Raw genomic sequence first — 17,581 nt, 5'->3', positions numbered from 1 at the left:
ATATCAGTACATTGCAAAGTAAGGCCCCACCCACCACTGAAGTAGACATTCAATCATAATTAGGATTCAACCATTCAAAACACTGTGATGGAAAGTAGGTTAAGTAGAATAGGGACCAACATCATGAAGTGAGTCCTTTGTTAAACAAATTACTTGACACCAAAGTTAAACAGATTTACATGTTTTATTGATTTTACATGTACAAATATGTCATGAAGTTACCCTTAAAATCATGCCATTTATTTCAAACACCAGCTCCTTAAAAACAGGATCTGGCAGAATAGAAACATTTAAACAGGGGTAACCAGCCCTTTCTCAGATTACTGAACTCATCAGCACAAAATGAGAATGAGATCACTCTTGTAGGTAGAATTGCAGCACCATCAGGAACATCAAGCCATAAAACAAGTCCATCAACATTATGGCAGCTGAGATATTGTAAGGTCTTTACAGCATTTAACTATCTAGTTGCATCCCCTTTATCACATTCACAACAGAGCTTCTCAATTCCATACATCCTCAGAAAAAGGCCAGCGCCTCCTTGATTTGAGCTCCTAGTTTCAGTTGTAGTTCAGCTGAGGGTCAAGCCAGGCAGGTCCTCTCCCTTGTCTTGGTCCTGGGTCTCAAGTGGCTGAGCTAGAGCCTTGCGATACTTGCACTGGATCCACACCCTGTACATAGTGAGCTGTTTGCCTCTGTTCACCTGTAGCCGTCTGTCCACAAGGTTCTGCATTTTCTCAAGCCCAGCCTCACTGAACATCTCATGTAGCTCATCTGAAACAGAAAGGACAGAAACATTTTCATATACATAATTAAATAACAATTCTGCAAATTAATACCAATAAATCAGAATTCTATATTTATTACCTTGAGTAAAGAAATACACTCTTGTTCCATCACCTCGGACATAAAAGTTTTCTGACAGACACCTTCCTAGAAGAAGGGAAACAACATACAAATTATTCTACAACAAATTGCAAACCTTAATTTAACACTGACCGTCTTCATTAGTGCAGTGCCGTTTTAATCTGCAGGGTACCATTAGAAGTACTGCAGGTGTTGAGCAGCCAGACTTACTCTTACTATCTACCTTAAGTGTGGTCCAGCATTTTCTTAAACATAATTACAAGCAGCATTCTTGTCATTTAAAAACACAGAAAGTTACTCTGGTGTGACCTAAGGCAGCAGTCAATTCTGAAATGGTGCCACCAGAAAAACAAACCTAAGTAGACTAACACCTTTTCAAGGATAAACACTAATAATAGGCCATGATTAATGGACGTTCTGAACAATTATTTGGACTGGAGCCTTGCTGGATTTCAGTCTGACGAACCTTTCTTGAAGCGAAGCTGTGCCATATCGTAGCGTCCATAGTCTCTGAGCAGCATCACTCCACCAGGCTTCAGCAGCCGCGCCAATCTACTGATGGACGCCTGCATCCTGAGACAAGAGTGAAACTTTAAGACAACCACTGCTATATTCAATGACTCTCACCGAGTGAAAACCAAAGAGACGAGAAGAAAGACAGAGAAAGAAGGTCATACTTGTTGGGATGCAACGCTGATAACACAAAGATTAGCACTATAACATCAAGGGTTCCATCGGGGACGGGGTAATTGGCTTCCACATCACTCAAGTCGTGAACAAAGGCGAAGCAGCGCTCAGGCTCGTACTCTGGATTAGCCTGAAGAAGGGAAAGCAATATTAAGTCTTCAGTTAGCCCACAACCCTAGAGATTAATACATCTATCAACATATCATCCTTTCATTGATCCCATCTCACCTTGACTAGCTCCACAGCAGTGCTAGAGAAATCACAGCAGTAAACAAAGAGTCCCGGGTCACTGCAAACAGCAGAGTTTAGTTTAGTTTATTTTATTAACTGGATCCACATTAGCTGACGCCTTAGCGGCCGCTAATCTTTCTGGGGTCCACAAGAGATACAGTTATACCTTTAAGTGCACATCATAAGACAAAAGCAGAGAACAGAATTTGTCAAACACGACTCGAAAAGACATGGCAATGCCTTGACTGCACTCACTTGTTTGTCTTCAGTATTGGAAAAACGGTATTGCCTACACCGCAGCCGACCTGCCCAATAAACAACAATTAATATAGCGTTTATTTTGTTTACTCTGTCAAACACCAACACATACAGTAGCAAAGTATGTTTCTGACAAAAAAAGATTGATAACATTACTAGAAAAGGCATTTCTCCAAGGTTTCACAAATGTATTTGAATAGAAAATGTTTTAAAGTGTTCAAATTGGCAAAATGATAAGGAATACCACAATGTGCTCTCCAAACATTATGCACAACACAAAACAAACCAACAAACACATGCAATGTGTGTTGTAGTCAAACATTTTACTTTTTGCTCTTTAGTAAACGGGTAAAGATGATGTATTGAGTAAGACCCATCACTTTTCTACTACAAATGCTTTATCTGCATCATGTGTCTGATTTTTTTTAAAATAAATTTAATTGGCAATTTCAAGCAATTCTTTATCTAATTTACTAAAATGTTAACTTTGCGCCAAATTTCTCTGAAATACATTTTTTGGGGATAACTTACTAACAGACAGACAACAGATGTGAAAACGGAGGTAAACATAACATCAGTCAATCTGCTTTGTCATTTTATGTGTATGGATCAAGATTGGCTAATTTGCTTTCAAATTAAACTCTCACCTCTAGAATGCGATATGTGGCAGAAGAGCCAGGGATATCTCCGTCAGTGGGAGACAAAGTTGGAACGTCCCTTCTGTGTGCTTGATCCAGACTCTCCTGTTGACTGTGATCGGAGTCAGAGACCTCGAGACGTGACTCGTGGTTAAGGCTACACTGGGGGGCCAACTCTGGGAACTCTGTGAACAGCCAGTGACGGTCTTTGAAGAAACGATTCTCATGGATTGTGTAAAAACCATTCCAAAACTCATTTGCCCGGCTGTCATATTCTTCTGCAAAAAAAGGTAAGGCAGTAAAGAGTAAGAATAAACTCATTATTGAGAACATCTTACCATGATTACAAATCAACAGCGACACTGTCAATTTTGCAACACTGATCACATACAACTGAAATGAAATGAGAATGAATACACAACATTAGAAGCAGCTATAGTTCTGTAACTGATCCCTAACAACAATGACACCTTGTTTCTCTGGAGGTAGTGGCTGATTGTTTTCTAGGACTTTCTTCTTAGCAGATGCCTCTTGTTCCTCACTCCACTCCACATTGTCCCTGCAGACAACAGAGCCCTATTATCCAGTGTGGTTGAAGTGATGTGGTGAATAACATAACATAAATACTTGACAATCCTGAAATACTGATGTGATCATCTGGTCATCCACATATGATTACTGCAATTACATTATATTATTACTAAATGACCAGTTAACGTTATTTGATTATATTAAACTATATGACCTGAAAAAAAAATATTTTCCTATAAACCGGCCGAAATACATCATGAACATTGCATGACAACATTAAGACCTGTCCTTTGGTAACCCCCCTATCAAAACAAACAGAAAGTTATAGAAACAAAAAAATAGCTTTTACATTTGCTTATTGTTAGATACAACCAATTCAACAAAAACATCCACACAGCTAATGTACTACAAATAATAAGAGAAAGTTTAAGGCCTCAGCTGAGGGGGACACTGGCTCTGACAGAGATGCACACCAAACATCTTTCCGCCCTTTTGGATTTCTTGAATAAATTACCCACCATGCGTTGTGCTGGAAGACCTGCCGCGGGTCTGTGAGGAAACGTGTCCCGAACTGAGGCCTCTTCACATCTCCGGTGCTTGAATCTGACAGAATCAGTGGCGTTTGACTGCGGCCTTCCTCCACACCGACCACGGCATGGGGCGCCGCCATGTTCGAACTGACGCGACGGAAAAGGGGCCGTGCAACTATACGTGCTACGTTCAGGGACCATCTGACATATTGTAATTTAAACAAATAATACAAATGCAACTCATTATGTCGAAATTTTCTCAGTTGCAACCATTGACCGGTGTTGCAACGCAATCTTTAGAAGGCGGAGAGTGTGGTTCTGTAATTACGTTGTTTTTTGGCTCTAAATATGTACTATTAGCATGTTCCCACTTTGTAAAACTGGTCACACATACAACTCGAGGCACATTTTGTCTGAAAAGTAACAGGCAATAAACTGTAGTTCCCTCTCACTTGCTGAAGAACGGGCTTTATCGTCATATTAGCGATTTTATACGGAGCACGTAAAAGAGACACGTTTATCCATTCTTATATTCAGTCTATATATAGAGATAGGCCTATCGATGGATGATCACAATGAATCAACTGATATATCACAGCCAGTGAGGCTATCATCCAGCTCTGAACACTGTCCTATAGGCTGCTTCACAATACAATTATCTGCACAATACTTTCATACTTGCTCCTTTTTTCTGTGTTTCTGTGTGCCGCAGCCTTTGATCAGTGCAGTGTTTATACACTAGAGGGAGACATATGCCAGGAATATCGTTGCTATGATCCACTGGTGTCAGTCTGACCCACATAAATGTGGAGAATTCCTATACTGAGGTTTCAGTGGTCAACAATTAACTTGTGATTTGAGTCTATATTAGTTTTTACCAGTCCTAACAGACAAACTGACAAACAGCAGTTCCTCACGTGTAATTTGTGCAGAGATGTTAAACATTAAAATCAACATTTAAACTGGTCATTTTTACATTTGTGGACTGATTTTGACCTCTTACATATATCAGTTTTCACAAATATACAGGACCCACGCCATTTTCTTGTACTCTGGAAGTCTTCGTACAGAGCCTACAACAGCTACTTATCCATAACTTTATATACTTAGCTTTGGAGTAGAGATTTATTAATAAATACTTTGAAAGAGTATGACTTCCAAAATGCATAGTGTTCATGGCAATGACTTCAATGTTTATCTTCAGTGAAAGGAAATTAGACTATTCAAAAATGTTCTGCACACATATCTAATTATAGCATTTTCATGCACTGCAAGAGCAACCCTAAAATTATATTTGCTACATTTAGAACGCTGGTTAGTTAGCTGTTGTGTTGAGTCAGGAGGTAGTCAACATCTGGACTGAGCTATTAGATTTGCAAAGAATCCCTCCTGGTACTGCAGCCAGACACACTCATCATTTAGAAAATATATGTTCTGTAAAACAGCAGAGATGCTACATACCAATGACCAAACAAGTTAGATTACAGTATGAACAGTAATCTACACGTATGGTAATGTCCACATGTCCATGACAAACAAAGTATACATGTTTAGAAAATACTAATATGTGCATATTTAGTGTACAGGTAACCGGTTAAGAGGCAACACATTATATTGTTTTATTTGTAACTTAATTTCACCTATAAGAGAAAATAATAGACAATTGTGATAAATGTACACTTTTATTTCCAAGGGTAACTAAAGTACCAATGAACAGTGTAAAACATAACTGCATTCAGCGCACATTGAATGAACTCATCGGGCTGGTGTGAACAGGATAGGGTGACAAAGATATGTTGTGGGATGTGAGGGGAAGTGCAAAGTTGTATCTATCAGCAGAGCAGGGCACAACAACAGACAAGGGAAATACCAATTTTGTGACTCTGGCAATGCAACAGGAAATATTCTATGACTTGATACAGTTAAGTAGATAAGTTGTGACCGGATGTGGTCAAAGGAAATGTTCGCTTCTGCACACTGACACTAGTTTTAACGTCATAGTGAAAGTGTCTGAATTGAATGTAAATGCAAAATGTGCACACAGCACAGCACACAGTATGATTTAGCCTTTGCATTAACCCATACTAGTATTAGAAAAAAGTGGGAAGGTACTATACAGCGCCCGCAGAGCAGTTTGGGGGTTGAGTGCCTTGCTCAAGTGAACCTCGGTAATGCCCAGGAGGCAAACTGGCACCGTTGTTTGTGCCGTTGTTGTTGTCTGAGTGAAACTGGGAGGCAGAATTTTTTGACAACGTTTTGCTATGGATCTGAAATATGAACTTCAAGTAACTTTTGTAATGTACATCTGATCCTAATAAAGGCTAAAAGTAGCTTTGACATTTGTTAAAGAAACCTAAATGTCGAGCATCACACAAACATTGTCGAAGTCAGGTATAATTAATCTTTACACATTTCCTCTGTGTAACAAACTGGAGTTAAACCCCATCCCGCATTTTAAAAAATGGTGGAAAAAAAAATACAGACATCTATGCAATGAGCTTGCAGGCCATGTCCTAAGAGAGGATCAGAGCTGTACAACCAAAATACACCTCTTTTCTCCCAAATGGAGGTTTGTTTGTTATCAACAATTACAAAGCAGCATGGCAAATATCATTTGATGTGCAATAAAATCAGCTTATATACACAAATTAACTACATGGCATTTCAGAGTAACACAGTGCTGATCACCATCGAAAAATAACATATACAACAAACAACAAAAAAGCCTAACAAACACAAAAACAGTTAATGGTGCAGGGATAAAAACAAAACAAACATGTCAAAGCATTTATTAACTTACTATTGCTGACATGCATTTAAAAAACAATATACACCACAAAGATCAAGAGGCTGTAGATAAGTGGATTTACTCCTTTTTACAGTTAACCGATACGCCGCAGTGCTGCATTGTTGTCAAAATTATTACTACAAGCTTTATTGTTTATTAGAAAAAAGGGAATTGGTCATGTACATGAAAACCCTCCAAGTGTGTTTTAATAATTTATCAAAATACTATAGTACACATTTTATGTTTACTTATAACATTTCCTGTAGTTCGTTTGGAATTGCCCTTTTCAATTGAGAGAAAAGTGAACTTAAAAAAAGCTGCACTCTATTTTCTATACTGACTTATTACTATTAGGTCATGTTGATTTATATTTCTATTTTAATGTGAGCCACACTACAAATGTTGTTTCTGTTAATTAACTCCTATCAGCATGTACAGTACCAAAGCTACACGCATAGTGTAAAAACAGAACGCCTAATAGCAGGCAACTGCTTGAATTACATTAACAGTTTTAGTTATTTTTACTGTATGTGCAATCATTACACCATGTTATTGACAGCATTAACTAGTTTTCAGCTACAGTGTAGAATCTTCTTCCTATCCATTGCTCTTCTACATTCCATCTCTGTCGTTGACCCCTGAGTTTTTTCTCATTGCATTTAGTCATTAGTTGCCTCGGTACGCAACATTGGTGAAGGTAGAGGTGGCTCCCTTGTATAAGGGATTGTTAGCCTGGGAAATGAAAACAGAGGTAATGCTGTTCAATTCAGTGCTACACCATACTTTTGTTACTGCATTAGCAATACTCCATTGATCCCTGAATAAGAAGCAGTTAGCGTTTTAATTAAAAAAAAAATTCTCACCGTATCCCATTTCGCTTTGGATCTCTCCTCCTCAAACCTGGCGAAGTCTCTGCGGTCATGGATGCTGACTAGCAGCTTCCAGATGAGCAGTCCAATGAGGCCCAGTAGCAAAATGGCTCCGGCCACAGCCAAGAGCACCACCAAAATGTCTGCACCCTGAGGACACTCTGACAGACGAGAGACAGGAAGGGAGAAAAAGAGTTAATTTCCTCCTGGTTTCCAGGATGTTTGTTTAGCAGGGGAGGTCACTCATGGAGTTTAGCAACGACTGCAGTCCAGTATCAAACACACTATAACACAATGGTTCCATACATAATCACTAAATTTCTGTAGTGTGGCAAAGTGTAGCTGTGATTATATAGCTGATGATGTATTGCTGCACAGACTGTTCCCCTTTTTCTGTAGCCGGCCAGACACAGGCTTAAACGTCATTCAAGAACACACTCTTCTGCCCTAATAATACACCTAAATTATAATGCTCAGTTCTCTTGACGGTTTATGTGTCTCATACATGCACACAAACTCTTACAGTACCTGGCTCTTTGACCACATACAGAATGGATTTTCCACTTTCATCTTCGTAATACTGGAAATGCTCCACGCAGTCATCCTCATCTTTGTATGAGCAATTCACCGCATTTTTATTTCTATTTTTATCATGGAAAACTGTAGGAGAAAGATGATAAGAAGACACAGGGTGATACATTGTTAAACAAAGGTTTAACAAGTGATATTTAAAGACATAGAACATTAATTAGTCTATCATATTTTTTGACCACCTTGCATGTTTGAAGACTTCAAATACTTTCACTGGCACTTTGCTCATGAGATTAGCAGCAGGAAAACATTAGCACAACAGGTTAAGATCACAGTATGCAGTAAAGAGTTCTCACCTAGTTCATCCACTTCTTCAATTTCATTTTTGCAGATTATATTGCAGCTTTTGTCTTTGGTGTACTGTCCTCTCTTGAAGTGTTGACACTCAACACACTCCCTGCAAGCAGAATCCCATTCGGTTAACTTTATAGACTGCACAGTGTGCATACTATTGATGCTCTTTAGTAGCAGTGCATGGTTCAATTTGATTTAAGGTTGATGGACAAACAATAAGGCATAAGAGCGTCTAAGAGTAAAGCTATATCAAGATAAATCTGGGAACATCTGCCGACTGTCTGGCTGTGAGAGGAGTTTGAGCTTTTTCTGCTGCTCACAAAACCACACCTGAGTTTGTTAAAAATGTATGTGGGAGAAGTTTGTTATCATCCTGGAATTTGGGAATATCATGATGGAACGATGTTGCACTGCAGAATGCAACCAGCCAACTTAGTTTGTCTCAAATTCTTTGCTGAAGATTTTCCCATTGCTAGTGGCAATGCCTCAGGTCCAGAGCAGGATATCTCAGTTATTTTCTATGAAATTTGGTATACATATTAATGGTCTAGAAGCTGACTTCTAATATTTTTGGAGACCTCTTGACCTTTTGCCACCATCAGATCAAAATATTTCCTTGACCAACACTTGTCATATCAAGGTAAGGTATTTTTTTGAAACCAGTATTTCCATAAATGTATATCTGTGGCTATTCATGGTTCCCTGATAAATCCTATTGGTTTTGATGACCAGCTCTCTAGTTCTTTTAGTGCCTCTACAAGGCCAAACATTTCACTTGTAAACCACGAAAAACAGGGAAATCTAGTGGAGTTACTATACATATTCTTGGTCCCCAGGGGATGAACCCTTTCTTTTGGACACTCCATGATATTTCTTCTTGCACCACCCACTGGTCAAAATGTTTATGATATCTCATCTTCATGGTAGATTGCATGTCTGCTGAGCACATTCATGCTCCCAGGGAAATAAACCCCACAACCTTTCTTCTAGTGGCAACCAGAAATGGCAGAAAATGGCTTTAAAATGTTTGTGCTGTCTAATACATGAACGTTAAAACATCTAGGAGGTTCACTCTATGTAATTAAGAATGAGTTACTTCAAAAGTTACAGTCTGTTTTAATGTGTTTTTGTCCATTCCCTCATCTCTATTGTTTGTTAAAACATTAATGAATATAATTACTTTTTTATAGTGCAGGAATCAGGACAAGTGGGACATTTCTCACAGGTATCTCCGTAGGCCCCGGGCTGAGTGCATTGACAAACCCCACACTGGCAGTTACCCCGGCCGCTGCACAGCAGGCCAATGCTGGACATGCAGGTGTCTATGCGTGTGCTGCAGTTACAGTTTTCTCCTTTCCAGCCAGCGTCGCACTGACAGAGGCCACAGCTACACTTACCATGATCTGAAAGATACAAAAAAGACAAGGTTAATGCTATTATAGTCCTTTTAAAATACATTTCTTTCAATTCAAAGCAAATTTGTATTCAACTCAAATATTACCTCTTATTGCATAATAATTAAAATATGTTTTTTAGTGACCATAATCACATGGGTGTGGCAGGGCAAACAAATCTGCGAAAATAAAAATTACGCAATTGCAAACTGATTCACTGTGTGTGTGTGTGTCTGTGTGTGTGTGTGTGTGTGTGTGTGTGTGTGTGTGTGTGTGTGTGTGTGTGTGTTTTATAGGTCTATTATGTCTGTGCGTTTTCCTTTGTTGCCTATTAACCTGTGAGTTTTTAAAACATGTTGCAAGCTTGGGCAAGTGTACCTGTGGAGGTGTTTGTAGGTTCTGCAACAACGTAATTACTATTGTAATGTGTTACTAATGTGTTATTTTTGTTACTTTCTAAAATAAGAATGTTGCTAATGGTTGTTTAACTGGTTTATTAAAAAAAATACTAATTTTAAAACAATCAACAGCAGTAGCCATAAACTGAAGGTATTTCAAGTGGGTAATGAAAACATTTACTTACTTTTAATTACTATTATTATTATTATTAGAGTATAAGTAAGCTTTGTGTACAGCTCTGTTTGTCTTGCATAATCTACATCTTCTCTTTAAAACAATGCTAAGCAACAAAATAACTTGGTAACTAATTGTTCTAAAATGTAATATTACTCAGCAAGGGACATTACACATTTCTCTAATCATCCCAATACTGACATAGGCAGGTTATGTTCTCTTTTGATTGAACATACTAATGAGTCCCCATCTCCTTACAGGCAGGAACACACACACACACACACACACACACACACACACACACACACACACACACACACACAGACACACATACACTAGTGCTTCCTCTGACTCTACTGAAGTGAAGAAAGGACAAAAGCCAAGATATTCGGGGAACAGTGTTACAGTGATACAACCATTTGCTGACAGAATCTGGAGATGAGCTTTTCTCCCTGGATTACAGAGAGATTAAGATACCTTTGAAACAAAGGCAGAGCCCAGGAGACTGCAGTGTTCTTTGCAGGAAACCAAACAGGATTTGGCAGTGGATGACTAAGAGCAAAGTGGGTGAGTCACAGCCCAGCTGGATCAGACTGGGAGAGTAACTGGTCATGAAATATCACAAAGGGTCCAAGGGTCCCTAATTCCAGAGCTCAAAACAAATCATCCGCCGTTGTAAACTCCAGGATACAATTCCCCAGTCTATGCCCTGTCAACTACGGCTCCTCTTTTAGATTGTGTTTGTAGCTGTGATGGGATCAGACGTGGTCACCGGTTAATGGTTAACAGTCTCACATTTGACGCTTAGCAAAGCAACCGTTGAGTAATCTCTCTTACTCTGTCAACAAGACAACTGCACAAAACTGTTGAATAACTGAACTAAATCTGATATTTTTTGTCAAAAACATTGCAAAACTACATTGTCATTGTAACTATGGATATCTTTTGAAGTGTAGAGCACTTAAGCTTGACAAGAGTGCATAGCTGTGTTGTTCTTATTAGTTAAAGTTGATTCACACACATAAAAGGGAGTTTTTAGGGTCATGTCATCCTACTCTCTCTGTGAGACTGCACAGTAATCCTGCCCATTAATCACATGCCTGGGCTTTAGTGAAGGTTAACATGGGGGCCACGATGAAGGGACAAGAACTGGATAAAGACAGAACAGTAAAACAACACATTACACTGTTGGAAGAAGAGAGGGAACACAATCAAGTGCAGTGAAGATAGACATATACTGGAGAGAAAGGGGTTGGGCAAATTGCCAGCAGAGGAATGCAAACTTTCCTGTTCTCTCTTCCCTCATATTTATGGGCCCTGGGGCTGTGCTTGCTGACTCCTGCGCCCAGGCCCTGCAACAGTCCCACAGCCCTTCAGCAGACGAAGAAATACTCAGCCACAGTGAATACCACAGAGATGGAGCTTTTCAGTGCCCCAGTTTTGATTAGCTCCAATTGAGCTGGGGCTGAGGGACGCTCGCTCTTTAAAGACAACAGCAGTATGACTATGACTCTACTGAGGCACAACAACTTTGCGGCCCCAAATTGAGCTCTGTGGACTGTCTTACACCAGCTTTGTGTGTGTAGGTCTGTGGGTGGGCAAGATGGGTGACTGTCTGCGCCCAAGCCCTGTGTGTCATCGCTGAATATCTTAATACCCGTTCCTCAGAAAAACAACCTTGAGCAAGACTCCTCCTTGTTGATGTCAATATGTCATATTCCAGGAAATATTTCAGCTTGCCAACACACATATGAGCCGTCATATTCTCCTTAGGCCATGGTGCACACACAAGGGGCCCAGAGTATGTTTAGTTTAGGAGGTTGAAACTAAAACCTGATGTACTATGAGGTCATTTGAGATTTTATTTATGGATGGACGGATGGACAGATAACCTGAAAACGCAATGGCTCAAGCCACGGCTGTCGCCGGCTTGGAGGCATTATAAAACAGTTTACGATTCTGCTATTGCTCAGCTTCCTCTTTACAATCACAGGCCCAAACTACTGTTACATTAAATTGCCCAATGACCAAGCCTGTTCAAGTTGCATCACTGTGATTGAGTAACTGTGCACTGAGCTGTGCAGACTTGTAATAGGGAGTGATAGCACAGCATGAGGCACTGCTGTGAGTGGTGAGTACATGAATAAAAGTACTCAGTCCACACAAGTTTACAGACCTGTCAGAGGATTGGACATTTGTAAGCATTACTGTTTATGCTTGGCAGCTAAATTATGCAATTATTTACATGTCCTTTACAAGCAAACAAAGACTGTAATAATAATTGCACATTAGTTTGGAAAAAGGCTGTGGATTTCTGATTTGTCAAGCTAAGTATCAGAAAATGATGTAAACTGACCAAGGTGTGTTTACAGACTGAGATCGACTGAAAACAACCAGAGTGTGTTCCAGTAAGAAAAAGGAAGGGAAGGGCAATACGTTTGTTTCAAGACGTAAGAGAACATTTTTATGTTTTTCAGATAATTTACTTGCATGTATGTTTTCTGTGTGTTTATACAGTGAGTACTGAGTACAGGTGTAGTGAGGGAGAGTGAGATTGTCTGACCCTAGGGAGGATTGGTGTGCTGTCAACACAAGTTGGTCTTGTTTTTAATCATGTGTTTTGTGTCACATCAATTTCAGATCCAGTAAGTGCTTCCTCCTTTGTTTTTGTTTTAAGCAAATATATTGGTGTTGGTAAAACTGCAAAGAGTACTAACACTGATTAAGACAGAAAAAGTATATCTACTCACCGGAGCACAGTGCCCCTTTGAAGCGCAAGCAGTTGAAGTTGTCACATTCGCAGTACTTGCCCCAAACCTGACCAAACTCATTTGCATGGCAGGAGCACTGTCCGCACAAACAGTCCCCTCTCCCGCTGCAGATTGGGTTCCCTGGCTTCGGGATGCAGTTGACATCATCAGATGGACTGTAGTCCTCCACCGAGCACTCGCATCTTGGGCCCAGACGACCCTGGTGACACTGACACACACCACACTCGTAGGTCCCGTTGCCGTTGCTACAGAGGGGGCTGTCGGCTTTGGCGTCTGCCTCACAATCGCAGCCGCAGGCAAAGTCCACAGTGACCTCCAAGGAATCCTTGAAGCCTCGCGGTTTGATGGTAAAAGTCTGGCTCTTCTCTTTGGGGCAGCTACGCAACTGAGCCTCCACAGTGAATGACACCTAAAGAGAAGGAAAGGTCTCTGTGACAATTTTTGCATGTAGATACCAGATGTGCATGTCAGTATCTCAACAGATACGTACCGTGTCTCCAATCTTGAGGCCAGTGCAGGACTTGAGTCCAGGGATGACCTCTCCATTCAGGCAAGTGGCATTGAAGGAGAGATTCAACTCTTCTGGGACTCCCAGTAGCTCCAACTCCACTTTAGAGCGGATTTTCTGATCAACACAAAGTTATGGAGTTAAACAGTTACATTTATAGTAGTATCATGTTTACAGATTTCATGATTTTTTCATTTTCCCCTTATTGTCATAATTTTGGGAAGTCCTTACAGCATAAGCATCCACAATGAGCTTAATAACATTCCCAGAGTCATTGTTCAGTTCTCCCACAGTTGTACCTGGAATGAGATGACTGTACTCCTGGGGAAGACAGGCATAACAGCAAGGTGATGACCCAGTTTTTGTGTTTTTAATACCAATAACATAAAACAAATTAATGCTGTGTGACACAACTAATGCAGTTGGTTTACCTTGTAAAGTGGCAACACATATTTGGTCACGGCAAAAATTAAATTGATGTTGTTTTCAGACATTTTCTCTGTCATGAGTGCCAGGGAGGGATAATCCTGGAAGACACAGGAAACAAATAGTCTTCAATGGAGGCAGGTTCTGTCCAACAACTCCACAAACAAAGTGACGTACTTAAAATTCCTGCCTTTACCAGCATAGTGGATTTGTTGTAAACATTCTCATTATCAAGGTGACACTTTCCATCATTGGGCTGGACAATTCCAGCTATACGTCCATCCAGAGCGGTGTGAGTTACGGCATCAGTGGTGAATACCAAAAGGTGTGAGGCATCTGGACGCCAGCCAATCCTGTCCTAATGAGGATGAACACAGAAATAAATATAACAAGTGTTTTGCACATCAGCGAGCGAGTGTATGCAATTACATTTTCATACCTTGCACACCACAGCCTGCATGACAGCATCAAAACCACCCTCTGGAGCATCTCTATTTCTAGACACCTGCTGTTTCAGCACCTCCTCAGTGAAGCGAGCCACCCTCTCCGTCAGTGACAGCACATGCTTGAACCCGAATTGAGCCTGGCATGTCTCATGAATTCTGTATGCATTGAATAGGTGAATGGGGGATAGGAAATCAGTGGAGGAGAACTGGACAGACTTTCTCAGAATATTAGAAAATCTCCCCTTCAGCTCCTTTTCCTCCTTAAACGTAACACCAACAATAACCTCCACACCTACCCATTGCAAGGGTTTTCCACTGCTTCTGGAGGATAGGTGTACATGTAAGGGGAGGTGGTTTTGTCCACAAAGGCTCCAAACCCCATGCGTAGGTTGCTTGTGGTGCGGCCCATGGTCACGGCAAGCTCATTGCCCAAGATGCGGAGGCGAGCCAAGTCATCCTTCATTGAAAATGAAAGATCCATCAGATAGTAGAGGTCCACTGGGTAATCCTCCACCTGTTTCACTGACACGGTGAAACGCTTGGAATCTCCTGAGAGCGAAAGAGCGGAGGGCAGCAGAGATTGAGCAGTGAATGGTAGATTGAATGAGATCAATTGTGTGTCCAAACCATTTTTTCACTTTCAAGTGAAACATATTCAATATTAGATAATAATAATAACATATAGAAATATGTCTGTTAAAGACGGGCAACCAAATTTGGTGTATCAGGCTGCTAGTGCATGCACAACAATAATAATGGTCCTTGGTGTCTGGTCTCCAATAAGTATATCTGGTGATTTGTTAGCATCTGGTCTTATAGGTGATGTCTGGTTGGGTGTTAAAGTACCTGGTCTTAGTGCAATACCGATTTTCTGAGGCTTTATCTGAGTGACATCATCAGCTGTGCCTGAAGCCTTGTTGCTGAGCGGTGCATCCTTGTATATACTCAAGGTGCTGGATGGAAACTCCACAGCTGCCGGACTGCACCCTCCATCCAGCAGATTCTCCTTCAGGTCACAGCGGGACGCACCTGATCCCCCCTTCCCATACTCCTGAATAAAGAACCATTGCATTACAACACCAGAGGACGACAACAAGAGGTATGCTGTTGGGAAATTAGGTTTCTGTTCCAACTTGCTGCACCGAGCAATGAACGGGAGAAGCAACTAGACACTGTGGTGTATGTGCATGTAAACCAGGTGTTTTTACCTCCTGAGAGCACCACGCACATCTAGGGTGTACAGCCAAGCACTGTCGACAAGTGGTGACCCCTTGGGATGTGCAGATGTTGGAACCTTTGATAATCACACCAACAGAAATGCAACACAAAATCAGTGGTGGAAGAAGTACTCAGATCTTTTACTAAAGTAAAAGTATAGCAATACAGTCTGAGCCTAACATAAATACATAGATACATAAAAATATTATACACCACAACATGACTAAATGAAAGACATCAGATAGCCAACATACCTATACACATAGCACCTCCACAATGTTATTGATTATATTTGTTTATGTGTACATTACGTTAATGTTGCAGCTAGTAAAGGTGGGGCTTTTTTACTAAATCAGCTATACCGTCGGGTAACATGTGAATTTTTCCAAGTTACCTCAAACCATAATAATAAATCATAATTTATTTGTTGATTTTTTTTTTTTCAATTGTTGAACTGAATCTGCAAAGTCATTTGTAAATAAATGTATGAAGTGAATGTAGTGGAGTAAAAAGTACAATAATTCCCTCTGAAATGTAGTTGAGTTAGCAAGAAAATAGCAGAAAATGGAATGTAAAAAATACTTCAAAACTTAAATACGTCCCATCATTGAGAAAAAAACAACTTGTTGAAGCAAAGTGACATATGTAGATAGCACTGTTGACCATTTTTTATCGGAAGTACCATGCAGCTCTGTTCAACCACAAACTCAGATATGACAACTATCACATGCAGTCTGTCACAAGAGTAGCCTACTGTGCAAAACATGTGTGCAGTTTTCCCCTGACATTAATGATGCTAATCCTCATTATGTTTTCTGAGAGTCATTTGACCTTGCAAGCAAATTGCACCAACCATTTTATTCTAAGCAAGTCAACAGATAATTCCAAATTCTTTTCTATTTGTTATCTAGAATGGCCTATGGGTGTGGCTCACTGGAGTTAAACATAGAGTCAGTCAGTCACCAATATGTATCTACCTGTGTGTGTGTTAAATTTGAGATCTGACAGAATATAGGCTATAAGAAAAAAATACTTAATTTGGCTCTATTTGTTTTTGGCTATATTAACTCCAAAATGAACTGGAATAGTCAAGGGCCCCTGAAGTATCCTAAATACCCACTGAATAGGTACCACACAGCTACAGTAATTGAGCTATTCAAAATAAGTCTGATGATGTAGACTATATAGAAAAGTCTGTCATAGTGCTACGTTTTTTTAGTTAGTTAGTTTTTGAGTTAATTGAGGAAAAATAAAAACCAAAAGCACCCACGAATATATATATAATGCACATATTCCCTATTCTATTCTGAATGAAATCATGACATTTTAGACTTGATCTTTGCTGAGGAGACCCGGGGAGCCTGGTCCCCTCGCTTTGGGAAACCCATCCCGACTATTTTCACTCCCTTATAAGGAAAGGTGGCGAAAGCTCCAACGGAGGAGGGCAATTACAACCAACGGCGGGCTAACGCTGAATTATTCTGTGTTCCGTTTAAGAACATTCCGCTGTATTGAATGGCCTAATTATCAGAAAATATAGCCTACTGTAAATATGAACAGTAGGTGGTACCTTAAAAGATGCCCCACGAGCCGGGCGGAAACACCCACGGGTCGCGTAAGTAGGCGAAAGTTAAAAAAAAAAAAAAAGTAGTTTAAGTGATAAAAACTTACCGAAAACGTTTGATGGCGATAACAAAAATAGAAACAGTATCACTGGACGGTCTAAAAACGTTCCCATGGCTGGAGAGTAACGGAGCCGACTTGACGTGAGTCGTTTGTGTTCCCCGTGGGCTTGTTCACTTCGCAACTTGAACGCCTTTCCTCATTCTTGACTTAAAAGCATGTTGGGTCATACAGCGTCGCCTCATTCACCCAAACTCTCCATCCAGTAAATATGTCGGGGAACTGCGCAGATTACGACATGTTGACACTCGTTTCTTAATGTTTTTTTAATAACCAAA

The 17,581-nt window shown here is 40.2% G+C and overlaps 2 protein-coding genes across 2 annotated transcripts; both read right to left on the bottom strand.

Annotated features, from left to right (window-relative positions):
* Positions 1–165: 165 nt before the first annotated feature.
* mettl2a (methyltransferase 2A, methylcytidine) lies at positions 166–3,888 on the bottom strand. The gene is made up of 9 exons (XM_068719007.1): positions 3,731–3,888; positions 3,152–3,240; positions 2,691–2,959; positions 2,041–2,090; positions 1,783–1,843; positions 1,545–1,684; positions 1,334–1,440; positions 868–933; positions 166–774 (listed from the first exon to the last, which is right to left on the bottom strand). The coding sequence occupies exons 1-9, from the start codon at positions 3,880–3,882 to the stop codon at positions 572–574; spliced, it is 1,137 nt and encodes a 378-aa protein (XP_068575108.1). The 5' UTR covers positions 3,883–3,888; the 3' UTR covers positions 166–571.
* Positions 3,889–5,411: 1,523 nt separating this feature from the next.
* itgb3a (integrin beta 3a) lies at positions 5,412–17,438 on the bottom strand. Its single transcript, XM_068718452.1, has 15 exons — positions 17,292–17,438; positions 15,611–15,696; positions 15,249–15,453; positions 14,699–14,951; positions 14,396–14,558; positions 14,153–14,314; positions 13,962–14,057; positions 13,762–13,851; positions 13,513–13,647; positions 13,002–13,431; positions 9,465–9,687; positions 8,287–8,387; positions 7,928–8,059; positions 7,394–7,560; positions 5,412–7,262 (listed from the first exon to the last, which is right to left on the bottom strand). The coding sequence occupies exons 1-15, from the start codon at positions 17,356–17,358 to the stop codon at positions 7,197–7,199; spliced, it is 2,376 nt and encodes a 791-aa protein (XP_068574553.1). The 5' UTR covers positions 17,359–17,438; the 3' UTR covers positions 5,412–7,196.
* Between the last annotated feature and the right edge of the window lie 143 nt (positions 17,439–17,581).

This window comes from Cebidichthys violaceus, unplaced genomic scaffold (genome assembly GCF_023349555.1).
Source record: "Cebidichthys violaceus isolate CVI_PGR_0920_01 unplaced genomic scaffold, fCebVio1.0.p SCAF_23, whole genome shotgun sequence".
Classification (NCBI taxonomy): Eukaryota; Metazoa; Chordata; class Actinopteri; order Perciformes; family Stichaeidae; genus Cebidichthys; species Cebidichthys violaceus.
The sequence above is the reverse complement of the archived record's forward strand: the minus strand, read 5'-3'. Positions and strand labels throughout refer to the sequence as shown.

Coding starts and splice junctions, on each gene's coding strand:
- mettl2a (XM_068719007.1), bottom strand. CDS start 3,882: ATGGCGGCGCCCCATGCCGTGGTCGGTGTGGAGGAAGGCCGCAGTCAA. Junction 1,441..1,544: donor TCAGCGTTGCATCCCAACAA/GTATGACCTTCT, acceptor CTCTTGTCTCAG/GATGCAGGCGTCCATCAGTA. Junction 934..1,333: donor ACAGCTTCGCTTCAAGAAAG/GTTCGTCAGACT, acceptor CCCTTCTTCTAG/GAAGGTGTCTGTCAGAAAAC.
- itgb3a (XM_068718452.1), bottom strand. CDS start 17,358: ATGGGAACGTTTTTAGACCGTCCAGTGATACTGTTTCTATTTTTGTTA. Junction 13,852..13,961: donor ATGTGTTGCCACTTTACAAG/GTAAACCAACTG, acceptor TGTCTTCCCCAG/GAGTACAGTCATCTCATTCC. Junction 7,561..7,927: donor GTATGTGGTCAAAGAGCCAG/GTACTGTAAGAG, acceptor CTCGTCTGTCAG/AGTGTCCTCAGGGTGCAGAC.